Source organism: Hydractinia symbiolongicarpus, chromosome 2 (assembly GCF_029227915.1).
Source record: "Hydractinia symbiolongicarpus strain clone_291-10 chromosome 2, HSymV2.1, whole genome shotgun sequence".
NCBI classification, from domain to species: Eukaryota; Metazoa; Cnidaria; class Hydrozoa; order Anthoathecata; family Hydractiniidae; genus Hydractinia; species Hydractinia symbiolongicarpus.
Genome location: NC_079876.1, coordinates 13,847,566 through 13,864,877, shown reverse-complemented (window position 1 = coordinate 13,864,877; position 17,312 = coordinate 13,847,566). Strand labels below are relative to the sequence as shown.

The 17,312-nt window shown below is 32.5% G+C and overlaps 1 protein-coding gene across 1 annotated transcript; it reads right to left on the bottom strand.

The window, feature by feature from the left end:
• Nucleotides 1-694: 694 nt before the first annotated feature.
• Nucleotides 695-15,108, bottom strand: LOC130629542 (peptidylprolyl isomerase domain and WD repeat-containing protein 1-like). Its single transcript, XM_057442793.1, has 19 exons — nucleotides 14,948-15,108; nucleotides 11,316-11,418; nucleotides 10,410-10,510; nucleotides 10,091-10,186; nucleotides 9,630-9,717; nucleotides 9,451-9,553; nucleotides 9,097-9,240; nucleotides 8,421-8,495; nucleotides 8,255-8,335; nucleotides 8,030-8,123; nucleotides 7,630-7,683; nucleotides 7,142-7,185; nucleotides 6,902-6,976; nucleotides 6,258-6,382; nucleotides 6,053-6,110; nucleotides 5,361-5,443; nucleotides 4,129-4,241; nucleotides 2,970-3,121; nucleotides 695-1,343 (listed from the first exon to the last, which is right to left on the bottom strand). The coding sequence occupies exons 1-19, from the start codon at nucleotides 15,054-15,056 to the stop codon at nucleotides 1,200-1,202; spliced, it is 1,842 nt and encodes a 613-aa protein (XP_057298776.1). The 5' UTR covers nucleotides 15,057-15,108; the 3' UTR covers nucleotides 695-1,199.
• Nucleotides 15,109-17,312: the final 2,204 nt, after the last annotated feature.

Genomic DNA, 17,312 nt, shown 5'->3' with positions numbered 1-17,312 from the left:
TAAAAGTGATTAGAGTATGTGCCATTATCAGACGCATTATCACAAAGCACCTTGTATTCTTCATAACACAGCACAAACTGTTCAACTTAGCTTAGTCATAAGTCAGCGGTTCTAAAGATAAAGCTTTTAAATAACTCTTTTTCTAATGTTCCGTGTCCAGTGTAAAAAAGCGTTATTTTTTCCGTTCAGCACCAGATTGCCGAAAAACGGTCTAGTAACATTTCGACCTCGATTCCAGGATCTGCTGTCTCTTTTCGCATATCGGACGTCGAGACGAACATTCGTCAGACCTATTAATGACCGCAGCGCCGGATGAGTAAAAAAGCCCTGGGAACCAAGTTGGTAACTTTTGTGTCAAAGCATGCTTGTCCCCAGAATCTCTTATTAGACCGCTAAAATTAATATAAAGGAAAAATGCCATGGCAACGGGGTTGGTGCTCTAAAGGCTGAATTCCTGGTTTTGTTTGTTTCTAAGGTTTTTTGATTAAAGGCACCCTCGTCTCCTGGGTTTTTCGATCTCTCATATCTTGAAAAATATGAATGCCAGTACAAAGAAATTCAGTTATTTTAGAATTGCAGTTGTTTAGGTGTGGTCATCCTGGTATCTTCTTGTTTACACTTTCATGTTTCGTCAGTTTTTTAAAGTATCCATATTACAGTATTGCGGTAATTCAGGCTTTTTCAAAAGAATAAGTCAACGATGAATATTTTTTATCTTTTAAAAGTGTTTATAAAATTCGTATAAACCGAGTAAGGGTAAATAAGTCTATTTTTATATTTTCAGCAACAGGAAAAACCGGGGTACGCAGATAACATGATGAAGATTACATCACCACTTGTACATTACATGTATTATCAGCGATTGTCCAATTATCCGACATCCCTTTGCCTTTAACTTTCGCAGGAAAAAAATATTGCAGTTAAAGCGCGATTAACAAAAAAGGGAAAAAATTTGCGTTTAAGTAAAATTCGAGTGGAAGTATATTAAAACCAATTCCACTATAAAAAAGAGCGATTTAGACATGTAATTTCTTCATTTCTTTTAAGAAAAAAACCCCGCAAAGCCGCGAAATTTCCTCCGTACGAAAGTAAAGGTGATATATTTTCTTCTTGCGACATCTGACAAAGATTTACTGGTTGAAACGAAAGCTTTAAAGGCAGTTTCTCGCTCTGGTTGAACAATATTACGTCGCCGAAAATTATTTTACCACCATATTCACAATCTTGATTTCATCGTACGGTTTGTCGGACTTTGGATGTGTTCTCACCATACTCATGCTCTGACACACATCCATCCCCTTCACAACTCGTCCGAATACTGTATGCTTATTATCAAGCCATGGCTGGAAAAACAAAAAATATCACAAAACATTGAACACCGAAATTCAATTATTGTTAAATTCGGCCCTCGTTCCAAGCGCCTGTTTTCTCTTTTTTGTTTATCTCGGACGGCTAGAAAAGATACAAGATGCCCTGGGGACAAGGTTGAAATCCGCCGTGAATTTTATAATACAAATCAAAAATTTTGCGTGGATTTTAAAAACAAGGCAATATTTTTGTTGAAAATACAGTCACATTGTAAATAAAAAAGTAAAATGCATAAAATAACTAAAATAACTACAATTTTAATATTGTGTTTAATTTGTTTGCTACTTCATATTATCAGTGTATGATTTGTGAATATGTAATACCATCAGTTTATTCATCCGTATACCTGGTTTTAGCTCGAAGGTATGTTTTTATGCGGTTCAAAGCTGAAAAACAGCATTTGTAGCAGGCATAACTAACAACAGTTTTCGCACTTTTTTAACGTCAAAAGTAGTTTTCTTGGTCATATTGAAAAAGAACTACTTTGTTCATCACTAACATACTGCCATTCTCTGTTAAGAATGAAATACGGATGGGCTATGATAAATATTCACCTACACACCATCCGGATAAACTATCTGAGTTTATCACTAACATATTGCCGCACCTAGTGTAGTGGGTTCGTCTCCGGCTCCCAGTTCTGAGAACCGTGGATAGAATCCCGCTCACTGCTTGGCAGTAAGTTAGTGATGAACAAAGTAGTTCTTCTTCAATATGACTTACACGCATTATACTCGCCCGTCATGATCAGAGGTCTGATCGGGGTGAAGCATTCTCTGTGAAGAATGAAATACGGATGTGCTATGATAAATATTCACCTATATTCCTGGGTTATCTAACTTTTGGAAAATCTCTCTCTCTCTTTTCCTTTTTTTTTCTTTCTTTCTCTCTCTTTTTCTTTCTTTTTTTAGTATAAAAATTATTGCCCCCTCCCCGGCAGTTACGGCACTAAATAATAAGAGTTTTTAAGAAACATTTACGGTGACTTGAATTTAATCGAAATATCTAGAGGTTCAAATGAGAGAGAGCCAACTGTATAGATCGTGTTCATTCACAATTGATCATTTTGTTTAACCTGTTATATATGAAATTCTGTTCTACAGAATAATGAAAACAGAAAAAGAGATTTGTCACTCAATACAAAAAGTTCTTGTTCATAAATAAAAATTTCCACTTGTTTAGGATGACGTGTTGGCGCACAAAAAAATTCTTATTTTTAAATTTAGTATAATTACTGACTTCCAACGTTCGTCAAAAAGTGCTTCCACTAGCAATACATGTAAGAAGGCAAAATTAATACAAAAGCCGTACTACATAGTGGTAGTAAGGACGAGAATAATCACAAATTGTTCACCGTCGAAAAACTATACATAGCTAAATGGCGTAATTTTCATTTATAAAGCCTATTTTCTCTTCGCTCCTTTTCTGTCCATTGAAATTTCCTAAATTTCTATCCATAGCACTACAACGTGCGATAGTGTCTAATAATAGTGTCGGTGTGCAGGCGTACAAAACTTATGTAACCTTACCTATCAAGTTTTAAAATTTACAACCTGACTAAATTTGCCACAACAGGCGGACGAAATAAGTAAAATACTAACCGTAGGGACGACGGTGATAAAGAATTGACTTCCGTTCGTGTTTGGACCAGCATTCGCCATGCTGAGTGTATACGGTCGATCGTGACGTAACGTGTGATGAAACTCGTCCTCAAACTCCTCACCCCATATTGACTCACCACCAGTACCATCACCTGCAAGAAAGAAAGCAAGGTGGCGAATATATTTTTATGTAAAAACGTCGAATAAAAAGGTATCAACACTTTTTTAGGCTTTGTATCCTTAGCTGTGTTTTATTGATTTACCAAAAGCAGGGTGGCCACAGATTTAACACTTAGATAATTTGAGAAAATAGAAAAATTGAGGAGCTCAAATTTTAGGTAAAATCATTAAAAACTAAAACTATTTCATATTTTAGGTGACTTTGCGAAAATTTTAGAAGGAAATTATTAGTCAAGCCTTTTCTTAATGGGATGTCAGAGACAGACTGTTTATTTGAAATTGCTGAAGCTATGTATATAGACTTCATCATTCCTATTGGAAGATAAACATAATGCTCAATTTTTTGTCACACAAACTTAAAAACAAAAAGTTATTATTGGAAAAATGGGTACTACCATAAACAGCTTACGATCTTCGTCAGCAATTATTATTTTGGCTCCATATTTTAGGCTATTTATGAGGTTTAGGTGTGGTAACCCTGAGATGAAACAGAGCACTCCGTGCAGTTGCTTAGAAAAGCAACAAAAAGTAGAAAATACCAGTCTTTTCAAAAATAAAATTAGGAAGTTTTGAATGTTTTGAGTGCATGCTAAATCTCAGATAACGAACCGTCGTCTCAAGTGGACAAAAATTCTGAGTGGAATTTTTGTAAGCAATATAATTGGTTGGTTGAAATTAGCCTCCAAAATTAACACCCAATTTCAATTATGGCGACATAAAGGTTCAATGCTTAGTTGTTTCGACATTAAAAAAAACTGCGGAGAAAATCTTTTCCGCGAAGATTTGTAACAAAAAGTTTTTATGTCTGTAAGGGCAACAAATCAGCAGTAGAATTGTTTTTTGTTATTTTTATAATTTTTGCAAGAACAAGCCGTTTTACCTCTTAGAGCGTAGCGCATACAACCAAATAGGAGAATGTATACAACAACAGTTTACCACAAATCAGACTAATCAAATCAAAGAAAAATTAGAAAGATACCTAGAGGATCACCGGTTTGCAACATAAACTGTTTAATGATGCGATGGAAGATGTGACCGTTGTAATATCCCTTACGGCAATGAGTGACAAAATTCTCAACGGTACGTGGGCACCTGCAAAAAAAAAGTGTATACAGAAACGTGCAGTAAAACCTCCACGAGTCAATTATCAAGACTGCAAAAAAGAGCTATCTGTTATTATAAAGGTTTTGTGGTATATTATTTCTATATCTTTAATAAATATTTCTTAACAACAAATCAATCATAGCTTGGCAAAAACAGGTAGTTGAAAACAAGGCTTTAACAATACGATCTGTGGAATATGCACAAAAATTATTTAACATTTGCTATTTTGACCAAAGTTACTTGTGCATTCTTAACACGATATCGACGTGTGTGATAGAAACGCAACACGTATTACTTATGTAGAGACTTCAGCAATTCAGGGTGCACTGTTACTAAATTCCACCAATCACAGCGCATTTTTATTAAATTCCACCAATCAAAGTGCAGTTGATGTTAATTTAACCAATCAGAGTGCACTTTTACTATATTCCACCAATCAGAGTGCAGTTGATGTAAATTTCACCAATCAAAGTGCACTTTCACTATATTCCACTAATTAGAGTGCAGTTGATGTAAATTTAACCAATCAAAGTGCACTTTCACTATATTCCACTAATTAGAGTGCAGTTGATGTAAATTTAACCAATCAAAGTGCACTTTTACTATATTCCACTAATTAGAGTGCAGTTGATGTAAATTTAACCAATCAGAGTGCACTTTCACTATATTCCACCAATCAGAGTGCAGTTGATGTAAATTTAACCAATCAAAGTGCACTTTTACTATATTCCACTAATTAGAGTGCAGTTGATGTAAATTTAACCAATCAAAGTGCACTTTCACTATATTCCACCAATCAGAGTGCAGTTGATGTAAATTTCACCAATTAAAGTGCACTTTTACTATATTCCACTAATTAGAGTGCAGTTTATGTAAATTTCACCAATCAAAGTGCACTTTCACTATATTCCACCAATCAGAATGCAGTTTATGTAAATTTCACCAATCAAAGTGCACTTTTACTATATTCCACCAATCAGAATGCAGTTGATGTAAATTTCACCAATTAAAGTGCACTTTTACTATATTCCACTAATCAGAGTGCAGTTTATGTAAATTTCACCAATCAAAGTAAAGTTTACGTAAGTTAAAGAAATGTTTGCTTACTCTTTCGGAAAGAGTTTAAAATGTATATCACCCATCGTAGTGTGCATAACGACCAACTCGGCCAGAACTTTCGTTGACGAACCCTAAAATATTGTAAATGTCATGTCAATGTAGAATGTATGTATCACCATTAACAAAAAGCGTTGCTTACCTAGTATACTAAGGTTTCTCTTGGATAAAAAATATGTTCAAACGTTTGGTTAAATTTCGATCAATCCAGTAAAATTAAGCAAACCACATAATTTTGGCTAACATAATTGTGTTATAGCATCTAGCAATCTAATACTTTGTAATTCCCAGCGTTTTGACTTTCGAGTGCTACACGTGTTATCAGAAGCTACTCGATTTTTCATTTCGGCTTGAGTGTACTTAACCGTATTATTTCAAACTTCAAAAAGGGATTTCGGCTTTAAACTTGCAACTTTGAACTTTTTAAGTTATTATTATTAATAGAGGCATTAAAAATTTAATTCTTGTTTGCTTTTTAAAGCTTTTCTGTTATTTTAATTTAGGCACTTATTTTTGACCCAAAATTCAGCATTAGCCCTTAGCAACTTGGTTGCTTAAATTAAAAAAGCGGTTGAAGGTGTTATCAACTTTACCGTGCTAATTGCAAGAATTGAGAAATATTTTGGGGTCATTAGTCACTGCTGCCTGTTAGGCAGCAGTGAAAACACCCGTAGAAGACATACCTGTGTCGCTGCCACCATTTCTTCTCTTGAAGGCTTCTCATTGAACACGTCACGATCACTAAGAAATGATAAAATATGTGAGACTGGTTGTAAAAAGATTATGTTGTTAGTATTTATACTAACTACAGAACATTGAAGACATTCAGCAAGAAATTTGCTGGTTAGTAGCAACACTGAAAACTTTGCAAGATTTTGAAGTTCTAACCTGTCTCCCTGATCTGGTTCTCTTTTTGTGAACAAATAAAATCTGTTCTTTTTAAAACCGGTACAGACTAACGTAGGATCGGATGTGATTTTATCTAAAGATGGATTTGCTGAAGCTTTCATCTCCTAGAATAAGAAATACACTTTTTAATTACAACAGGTTGGAAATTAGATAATGTGAACAATTCTTGTGTTTTATCAAGAAACAGTTAAATTTAAAGCAGAAACAAAAAAAAAACTTCTAATCGTGGTTCACATTTCATTAAAGAAGGAGTTCCTAGTTCTATACACGTCTAATAAAAATTATTAAAAAACGATGTCCTGTAATTTTATTTGTTTATTTTTGGCTAATAAATGTTCATGGTGGTAGTTGGTCATCTGTACGTTGCATTTAAACATAGCTAATTCTTTTACTTTGAAAATATGATAAAACATTGTGATTGCAGTGTTACTTAGACCTTACATAAACTGTCAATTACATAAATAATAACAATTTTGCCTGATTGAAATTAGAGTAGAAATATACTAATAGCAACATTTTGGGGTTTGCTTATCAGGGTGTGGTACGTTATGACGAGACAGCAGTGATGACAGCTAAAGAGACCTCTAACCATACGTATAGTCTGATTGTAAAAAATAACTTACAATTGTGATTGCAGCACTTGATTTGTTCGGATTACCTTGGTACAATGATATGTTCAAAAATCGAACGTTCTCATTCTAAGATAAAGTATTAAACATTCTATATATCCAATCATGCATCACAAAGAGATTTTTGGCAGTAGTCAAATAGTTGCACACAGATTTTTCATATTGTTTTTGAAGCATTTTTCATTAGTTTCTTCTTGATATCAAATTTTTATAGTGTGAGAAAAAAACTCTAACCTTTCCAAGTATTTTAACGCATGTATTTGAGTAGAGGTTTACCACTACAAAAAAATGGAGAGGTTTAATACATGTGCAACAACAATAACAACAACAAAAACAAAAACAACAACGATAACGAAAACAACAATAGGTGCAACAGCAGCAACACAGAAAATAAAATAAAAATACAATATTACTGATGCAATTCAAACTTCTGTAATTTTAAACAGAAATCAGACATATGTTCTTTGGTTCGTTTGGATTCAACAAATTTTGTTTGAACAAATTTGTTGGTAACTTTACAAGTTTGCATTATGCAAGTTTTACAGCATATGTACCTTGTTTTATGAGTGAGGTGCATCCAGGGTAGGAGAAAAACCAAAGAATTACAACATTGCATACAATCATCTGACACAAGGAAGTGTGAGCAACCTTTTGCTGTTTTAGAGTATTAGAGAGATATTCTTTCTGTTTGTCAAAAAATTATTCAAAACAAACAAAGTTACCTTTAACACCAACCATAGTTGCATACAAGATAAAGTAGCCGCTCTCATCAAATACTAAAATAAAAAAACAGAATAGCATAATAGTTTACAGTGAGACAAAAATAAAAGAAATGATTGCAAAATAATTGATAGACAAAAAGATTGAATACGTATTCCATTCATGATTATGTTAATATCTATAAAACCGTAGTTGTTGGAATGCTATTTTACTTCAAACAAACATCATATGTAGGGATTAATTTTAATTCTCAGACATGTTCCTAATTAATTTATTCTATATCATACTGGCCATTAAAAAACCGTCATTGTCAGTAGAATTTAACCAAGTACACGTTATATATTATAAAAAAAAATAAAAATATTGAAAGAAATGGAAAGTATATAATAGTTAGATATATACTTGGGTTTATATTTCGAAATGCTTCTGTTTTCTCAAGTTCTCTTTCTACAGCGGCTCTTCGACCAAATTCCATATCAGGAACAATTTGATTTTCCTAGATAGAATAATACTATCTGTAATCTACATGCAGTAAATAATTAAAACAAAGAAAAAGACGGACAAACGTACGGACGGATGGACTAGCAGACAGACAGACAAGATAGAGACAGCTAATAAAAATGTAACCTGCTGCATTTCTGTAAATGTTTTAAGATTTTCATCCAAGACTCTGGTCTTTTTTCCAGTAAGAAATCTAAACACACGAATCTAAACAGATAAACCATATTAGACACATGGAGCTGAAAGCAATACTCAAGGTTTTTTGTAAATTTATCAATCATATCACTCAAACCTTGCGATCCATAGAAGCTGTCACAAATTGTTTCCCGTCGGGTGAAAAACTTAGTGATGTTGCATATGTTTTATTCTAAAGAAAAAAAAAGTAACGTAACAACATAATAATAATTACCGCAAAAGCAGATTTCAAAGCAGTTTTGTGGCAAATCCCAAACAACTTATAGTAATAAGAAAAATAAATTTGACTCTTAGTGTTTATCTTATAATTATGAAAGATATGACCTTATTGTCTATTGCAATGGTATTGCTAATGATGCCTTGTGTTTTTAGCGTTTCTTTGTTAATTTAAAAAACGTTGTTACACGTTCACCATATTTTTAAGTACTTAAACTTCCAATATGCAATTATTTTCTATGTGACAATATCAAATCGGTATCAAATCAATCTTAGAACTACAGTCTAATGGTGTTACTTCGTGTTGAAGTTGGACATGTTTTCCTATGCCTCACTTTTGTAAGAAGTCATGTATTTAACAAACTGTTTATTTTATTTAATAAAGGTCAAAGTAAAAACTTTAAATGTAATTCCAGTGTAGAAGCTGTGTTTACAGACACGCAAAGAAAAGATGTAATTGAGAAAAGTATAGTTTAGGAAAGTAAAGTTAATATCGTAAGTTAATATCATATCGTAAGTTAATATGTGTAAACATAAAATAAAAAATAAAAACTCACAGCTACAAAATCAAACAAATCTGTATCTGTTTTATATTCAAACTCTAAATTGGTTGGAAAATTAAAATCACATTTCTGACCAGCCCAATATTCAATCATACCAGCTTCGTCTGCTGAAATTGCAACATTGAATACTTGGTTGAACTAAAAGAGAGCCATATTAACCATAAAAAACAAAGTAAAGACAGCTTGTGACTTTTTTAAAAGACAATGAACAAAAAACACTTACGACAAAAAGAGGACAAACAACCTTCAGTAATGTTGCTACGTTATTTAAGACACAAAAAAAAGCAGTTAAAAGAAACTACCACAATGTTAAAGTAATATCATGGTTAATCATGAATAATGGCTTACTTTGATCAGGGTGACGGGTTTTGAATGAAGCTTTAATACAGAAATAGCAGTACATTCACCTCTTCCGTCGTATATGTTGATGACTGATGTCTCCTTCTCCGAACTAAAAAAATTGGACTACAAAAGTAAAAAGTTTTTTCAGTTTCACTGGTAACAATGTGTTGCATGTAATTCCTTACATTGCTATTGTGGCAATCGGGTCTCCCTTTTTAAAAACCCATTCACAATAACCAGGTTGATACTGAAACTTCATCATGTTGATCATGTCTACAAACAAAATGAGAATACTTAAATTTGTGCTGCTTTTAGAGAGATGTGCAACAGCACATATATGCTCTAGAACACATGAACACTAAATGATTTAGATGTGCTTTTGATAGTGTATGCAAAACGATAATCTTTACGAGAAGTTGATCAATGCATGGCTGAAACACTTTACATTTTTGTTACATAAAAAAGAGCAGAATGTATGGTGGGAATAGGGTTGATTAAAAAGTTTAATTAGAAAATACGATTCTTCACTTCCTTCTGGTAAAAATTTTAAATTCCCAGAATGGCAAGTATGTTTCATTCATAGACATATAAAGTAAATGTTTGTAAATCAACAGTTTTCTTCTTCTATGTATTCTATTATACATACCGAAATTTATGACATCAAAAACCTTTAAAGCTTTATCACTACCAATGGTAGCATACAAAGCTCCATTGGCACTCACTGCTACATCCTCTATTGCACCTATGTAAGCAAGTTATTTAGGATATGATTATTCAATACACTCTGGTGACCTCCCTCAAAATAGCCTTTGACCTAATAGGTGCATTGCCAAACATAGGTCACATAACGAAATATATTTATTTATTTATTTATTTATTTATTTATTTATTTACTTATTTATTTATTCATTCTTCATTAAATACTTGTTTTCCTGCAACTTTATAAAGTTGTGATATTGTCATACTTAAATGAGCTCTGAAATGTTTCACAAATTCAATCTCTTCTTCCTTCTTTTTCCAGAATTTAACATGTCCATCTCTGCTTGCAGTAACCACAAAGTCTGTTCTACACATAGAAAAAATAACAAACACTTAGATAAACTTATTTCAGTTTGTTTACATTGAAATACCCTATAGAATAAAACAGTGTTAAGTTTTATGAGGAACTACAAAGCTATAGTTTGAAATTTACAAATAAATGCAGGTCTTTTCCAAGTAAAACCATGCCAGCACTATAAAAAGATAATTTACTATCTAGCCATTGCATGTGCTCGTTTGCATTGATTATAGCGATTTTTTCGTAGCTTCCTTTCATTAATTAAATCATTGATGAATATTTGTATGTATGAATATTTTTCACTTTTACTTTAAATAAAAGAATCATCTAATGGTACAAAGAAGGTTTCTAATTATATTGCCACCATTTGGGCTCGTTTTCTTGTTGCCATGGAATAAAAATCATAGTCACTATGCAATTTTAACAATAAATATTTGTAATATAAAGTTGAAACTTTAAAAAAATCCCTGCACATTGTTACCTAACATGAAACTTAGCGTGTTAAACAAAAATGTTCACTTCCTCAGAGTCTGACGAAAGTCCTGTACAACAAAATGCTAACATTTATACAAAACATTAGTTGTCTGACCAATAAAATTATAATGTTGAAAATTATGCGAAATGGAGAATCTGCCTACATGGCAATTCATAAACATTAACATTTTAAGATCGCAAGTGTGCAAGTGCTCAAGTGAGTTTAAGTAAGGAAATAAAATAAAACAATTGGTTTAACTCTAATAAACAGTCAACTTTGGTTGATATAATTATACACTAGAAGTACACACAAGCATAAAAAATAAAACTGTATGTTTACTTTGTGAAGTTGACGTGAGTCAAGATATCACGATGCATAAAACTTTTTTCGTATGATTCAGCAGATGGCAAACTTTTTAAATAAGTTTTTTCAAATGCGAGTTCTAAATGGTAGAGTAAAGATATTAATGACAAAATTATTTCCCCAATTCTAAAAAATTAGGAAGGTGCAGACTATCTATCAGTATACCATAATATCTATTTATAGTTTAAAAGTTGCGGAAATAGTGCCTGTAGGTAAATAAGTGTATGTGTTTTTAACTTTCAGCAACACGCTCATTCCAACCCAGTGCAACCCAATTTCTATTTAGGCTAAATTGTGACGAAAAAAGAAATGATACTCTAACTTGCCCCTCCAACCTATGATAGAAGTCACGCGTGCCCCGCGCGCCCCCTCGTTCCCACAAAAAGATAAAACGACAGAACAAACACCCCTGTATTCGCATAGACGGCTCCAGTGCCAAGCGGTGTCCCATTTTTCCAAACTTTAGTCCGTATTTCTATGGATTACAACCAATTTGGAACACAAATTAAACACATGGTATTATTTTGACATATTTGAAAACAAAATGCTCTCTTTGAGTGGGATACCCAGGGGATCGTTATAAAACTATTTCACATGCACCTCCCTTTTGGTCTTCCCCCCCCCCCCCCCTCCCCTTTTTAACCCCGACAAAATTAATGATAAAGTGTTGTTCGCTATATTTATAGTTTAAAAGTTGCGGAAATAGTGCCTGTAGGTAAATAAGTGTATGTGTTTTTAACTTTCAGCAACACGCTCATTCCAACCCAGTGCAACCCAATTTCTATTTAGGCTAAATTGTGACGAAAAAAGAAATGATACTCTAACTTGCCCCTCCAACCTATGATAGAAGTCACGGTTGGAGGGGCAAGTTAGAGTATCATTTCTTTTTTCGTCACAATTTAGCCTAAATAGAAATTGGGTTGCACTGGGTTGGAATGAGCGTGTTGCTGAAAGTTAAAAACACATACACTTATTTACCTACAGGCACTATTTCCGCAACTTTTAAACTATAAAAAAAAAAAAAAATTAGGAAGGTGCAGACTATCTATCAGTATACCATAATATCTAATAGACAAATATTGTGAGGGAGGGTAATTATTGTGACGGAGGGTTTCCAGGGTAAATATTACGCCCTTAATTTACAACAAATGGAAGTAGAGTTCAGCTGTAGCTAGCTCTAGGCAGTTATACATCCATAATTGTTAATTAAATATATAATACGAACTCAAATATTCAACTGATAACTGTGAATAATGCTCTAAATTATCACTACATTTTTTTCCCCTGATAACAAGTTTCTATCATGCCCTTTATTTTGACGGAAATACCCTTCTAGCTTATTGTTGACACATTTTGTTCTTTAACATTAGCTTTTAGAGTCCATCATTTGTTTTGATTGGGTACTTTGCATATGTTACAGAATTGCAGTGTAATAGATACCAGCATCATGTTAACATGGCGGGAAATTTTTACGCTCCGATATTAAGGGTTCAATACAAGTTACCAAGTGACCTAGACAATTTAATTAGGTCAAGTTGTATGGTTAAACTTATTTCAGTGTGCTTGATTAACTTGCTTACATTGGAAAACACGTACGTTTTTTACTTTTTAGATGTAAACAATAAGTAGATAACATCTTCTGAATACTTGTGTTCTTTTAAACTACAGCCTATCACCACAGTCATAAGAAAAGTCTTTTTCTTATGACTATGCTTTCACTAACTAAAATCCTTCAAGCTACAGAAATACTGCGGTGCTGTTTGTTCATAATAATAATTGCATATCGAATTAAATAGAAGTCCAGAAGTTCTTTCCCCCAAACAACACAGCAGGCAAAAGTCAGCCCTGCCCTTGGTTTTGTGAGGAGAGATGTTCTGTGAAGACTCTAACAATTGAGTCTCCTGTATAGTTTTGCTTCTGTGCCTGTGACAAGCATTTTCGAAGCATGTCATCAGCGACTTCTGCGATATACAACCTTTCAGTACCTGTTGTAAAAGGTTATTGATGTAAATTATTTATAAGAAAGTTATTGTTTACTTTTCAGAGCTTAGTTGTATTATGCATAATTTTACAGCGTAATAACTTTCCTCAAAGGCGTAATAATTAATAAATTTTGCAGCTAATTGTTACGCTCAATAAATTGCGAAAAAGTTCGGAACGAGGCAGTTAGGAACTAACAATTTTTTTTACTTTTAGGGCTGGTACCATAGCCCTTACAGAATCACAACAAAGGAAACTTAAGTTGATTGCGCTGGGCAAAAAAACGAAGTTTTGTGATATGGCGTAATAATTTCCTTCCCTCACTATACATTATTGTTTGTGGAAATTACCACCAAAAACGCAAATACTTGAGGAAACTATAACCATATAGAACAAGAAGAGTTGTTCAGAAAATAAATACAAAAAATAAGGGTTTAAAATCGAAATATAAAGCCATTTCACCAAAATTAGCCTGTCAACTGCTATTGATCCCTTATTAAAGTTTATTCAGTCTTTGAATTTAGGAAATATTTGCTTTGGTTAATAATCGCCAAAGTAGTACCATGATTTTAAAGAATTTACTTCAGCAGTCTTTCTGCTAGGAAGCACTAAAGCCTCGGAATAAGCCGTTTTATTATTCACAGTTTTAGTTAATTTTTATTATTTTTCTAATCGGTCTAAATCAACTTTTAGCTGCCATTGTTGCTTTTAATCATATGGAAATCGCTTTTTATCTGAATCGTTTTAAATCTTTCATTAAAAACTAAGTTTTAAAAATCCTTTTGTTGTTGTATGTATGATTGTGTTACATAGCATAATTCGTTTTAACATTTGAAATCATTCTAAAGTCAAAATATATTTCACAACAACTGCATTCGAAGCTTTTTTATCTTCGTGAAGCAGTAGTTTTAGTTGCCACTATGGAGAGTTTTATGGATTGTAAAGGCATTTTCTCCTCCTTTTAAAAGGAAATATGGTGACTTTTAAAGTTCGAAGGATGTTTTGTCTTCATTTGAGAACAAATTACGGCAATAAGCTTTAAAAGCATTATGGTGATATTAAAGCTTTGTATAGCTATGTTTTTTCTTTGTGTCAGAAGGAAGTATTACAAACTTTAAGCTTTGCATGGATGTTTTTTTTTCCTAATTTTAGAAAGTATGGCAAGGTATGCTTCGTAGGGATGTTTTCACTACCTTTAAACATGAATAAAAGAAATATTTAGCTTTGTAGAGATGTTTTCTTGTCATTCTAGGTCCAACCATGGTATTTTGACAATTGTATTAAATCATTTTAGAACTTTATCAAAATCGTTACTAAATGGTTTCATTTTTCTTAGTCCAATATAAGATTGTTTTTTAAAAACATATGAAAATATATCAAAGAGTCATTTCCTGATACAACTATAAAACGATAAAAATAAGAAAACGATTTCCATCCTATAAAAATTGTTTTATATATAAAAAATAAATCAATCTTGGAGAAAATCCCTTATTGGAAATCAATCTCCACAAGGATCTGTTTTTGCCCACTAACTCTGAAGTTGAAAGACAAATGCAAATTTCAACCTTCAATATTTTTATATTCGTAAAATACCCCGTAATTACAGAACAAACTCAAATCAGACTTACTTTTCTTCTTTTTAATTGGTGCTTCTGGGACTGGTATTGGCCCGATGAATTCATCATTTTCATTGTCATCTAATTTCCTTTTTTGATTAGGACTTCCTTTACTGCTCATTTTTCCTTTAATCAATTTTTATATCAATCTCTACAAAAATATGAACAGCAATATAAGTTCTATATATATTTTATATATATAATATATAATCAGGCCATTCCTTGAGATGAGTGTGATCGCCCTCGCACTCGCCCGTACATTCGTAAAAAAATTCACGAATGCTTTTATCACACTCGTGAATTTTTTCTTTTTCTCAAATATTGGCTATAGATTGATGAAAAAAGCTTTCGTGATATTTAAACAATCTACGGCAATCTTTTCGCTGTCTACGATCCTGTTTTCATGATGTTAAAACGATCTACATCGATCTCTTTGCTTTCTACGATGACGTTTTTATGATTTTTAAACGATCTATGGTGATCTTTTCACTGTCTAGGATCCCGTTTTCCTGATTTTTAAACAATCTACATCGAACTCTTCCCTTTCTACGATTCACTTTTCCTGATTTTTAAACAATATACAACGATATTTTCACTTTCTACAATGTCGTTTTTATGATTTTTAAACGACCCACATCGGTATTTTCGTGGAGACGATTCCTTAGTATTCAAACATCATTTCTATGCAGCTTAAATAACATATGTTATTGAAAACAAAAAATAGTTAAGTGTGAAACACACTTGCAAATACTCACATCGCACTTGTAAATTTCGCACAAAAGTGCAATTTTTCACACACCATAGCACTGGTAATTTTTTTAGCAGATGCTTTTTGTAGCTCTGGCATAGTTTTATTTTAGAAATGGCCTGTATAATGTATAAAAAATATATATGTAATCAAAATATTGTAAAATTAGCGACATGACAGGAAATATGTAACTCCTGATACAAAATTAAACTACGTTAGCAATTACTAAGCTCATTTTAAGAGGTGTGTTAAGGGATTAACAATAAAAATATACAGAACCTTGGGTGTCATCAAACGAACGTTTAAATACAAAACCAAAAGCAACTTGTGTATATTTTACAAATCCCTAGTGAGACCTTGTGGTGAATACAGCATACAATCATATTTGATGTTTAAAAAAATGATGCCTTTGCCTTTTTGGAGCTGAGTGAGAATTCACTGAAAAGAGAACACTGCAAAAAATATGGAAGCTTTATAGTCGTCTGGATAAAAGAAAATTTTTATTTGTTCCTCAGGTTATTAATGAATGGAATATTCTTTACTAGAAAAAGCAGTGTCTGCTACTTCAATAAACATTTCTAAAAAGTTTATTAAATCACATTTTGAGCATGTTAGAGGGCTCTAAACAAGTCAAAGTCAACTGCCTGCCCCGTTTCTAAAACAACCACTGATGTTGCCCTACTAAAGACCATACCGGTGGATCCGGTAAATTTTTCGGTAAATGAACTTGCCCTCGACTCCTACTTTAAGTTTAGGTTAATAAGTACACGTTTTTTATTTACAAAAATTGATTAGGTAAAGTTAACTAAGGGATCGTTTCCAGGATAGTGTCAAAAATTATTGTTTAAATTTGTAAATTATTTTATTTGAAACGATCTGCATGTGATTTTAAAATAAATTTAAAATAATGAAAACAAGATCATACATATCAAAAAGACCACCATAGATCATTATAAAAATAAAAATAACATTTAAAACATAGATCGTTTAAAAATCATGCAAACAAAAGTAGATAGTAAAGAGATTTGGTCAAAAATTATATTTTTACATTCAAAAGTCATAAAAGACAAAAAAAAACAGATACCATAATTCTTTTCAACGGAAACATTTTTTTTCTGAAATAATCTGAGTTAAACACACGTAAAAACACCTCCGTATATTGACCCCATTTTTACGAAGGTTGGGTTGGGTTTGAATTATGACCTTTTATAGTTCAAAAAGCAAAGTGCGGTGTTGGGGATTAGGTGTAATCACATGAAGAAGTATTTTGTTTATACATTTTTATTATTTTAATATGCCAAACTGTGCTGCCATCGGCTGTACAAATCAAAGTAGTGATAATAAAAAACAGAAAAAAAAGGGGGAGCGAGGAGAATAAGTAGGTAGAGAACGAAAAGCTGACAACGAAAGATGAGAATAATAATGAAAGAAAAAATCGGGTAGTCTCTCAAATTCCCAGTGCGAAAAAAATAAAGAGCTTCGAAAAAAATGTCTACATAATATAAAGAGAAGTGGTACCTTGCCGAAAGACTCTGGATTTTATATTTGTTCTCTACATTTTGAACCAGAATGCTTTTGAAAGTTTTGTTATCTATGTTTGTTAGCTATGCTTCATCAAGCAGCCAAACA

Excerpts from the sequence above, each read along its gene's own strand:
- LOC130629542 (XM_057442793.1), bottom strand. The coding sequence starts at position 15,056 with ATGAGCAGTAAAGGAAGTCCTAATCAAAAAAGGAAATTAGATGACAAT. Across the intron at positions 9,554-9,629 it reads CCGATTGCCACAATAGCAAT|TTCGGAGAAGGAGACATCAG; the intron begins GTAAGGAATTAC and ends CAATTTTTTTAG. Across the intron at positions 1,344-2,969 it reads TTATCACCGTCGTCCCTACG|CCATGGCTTGATAATAAGCA; the intron begins GTTAGTATTTTA and ends TTGTTTTTCCAG.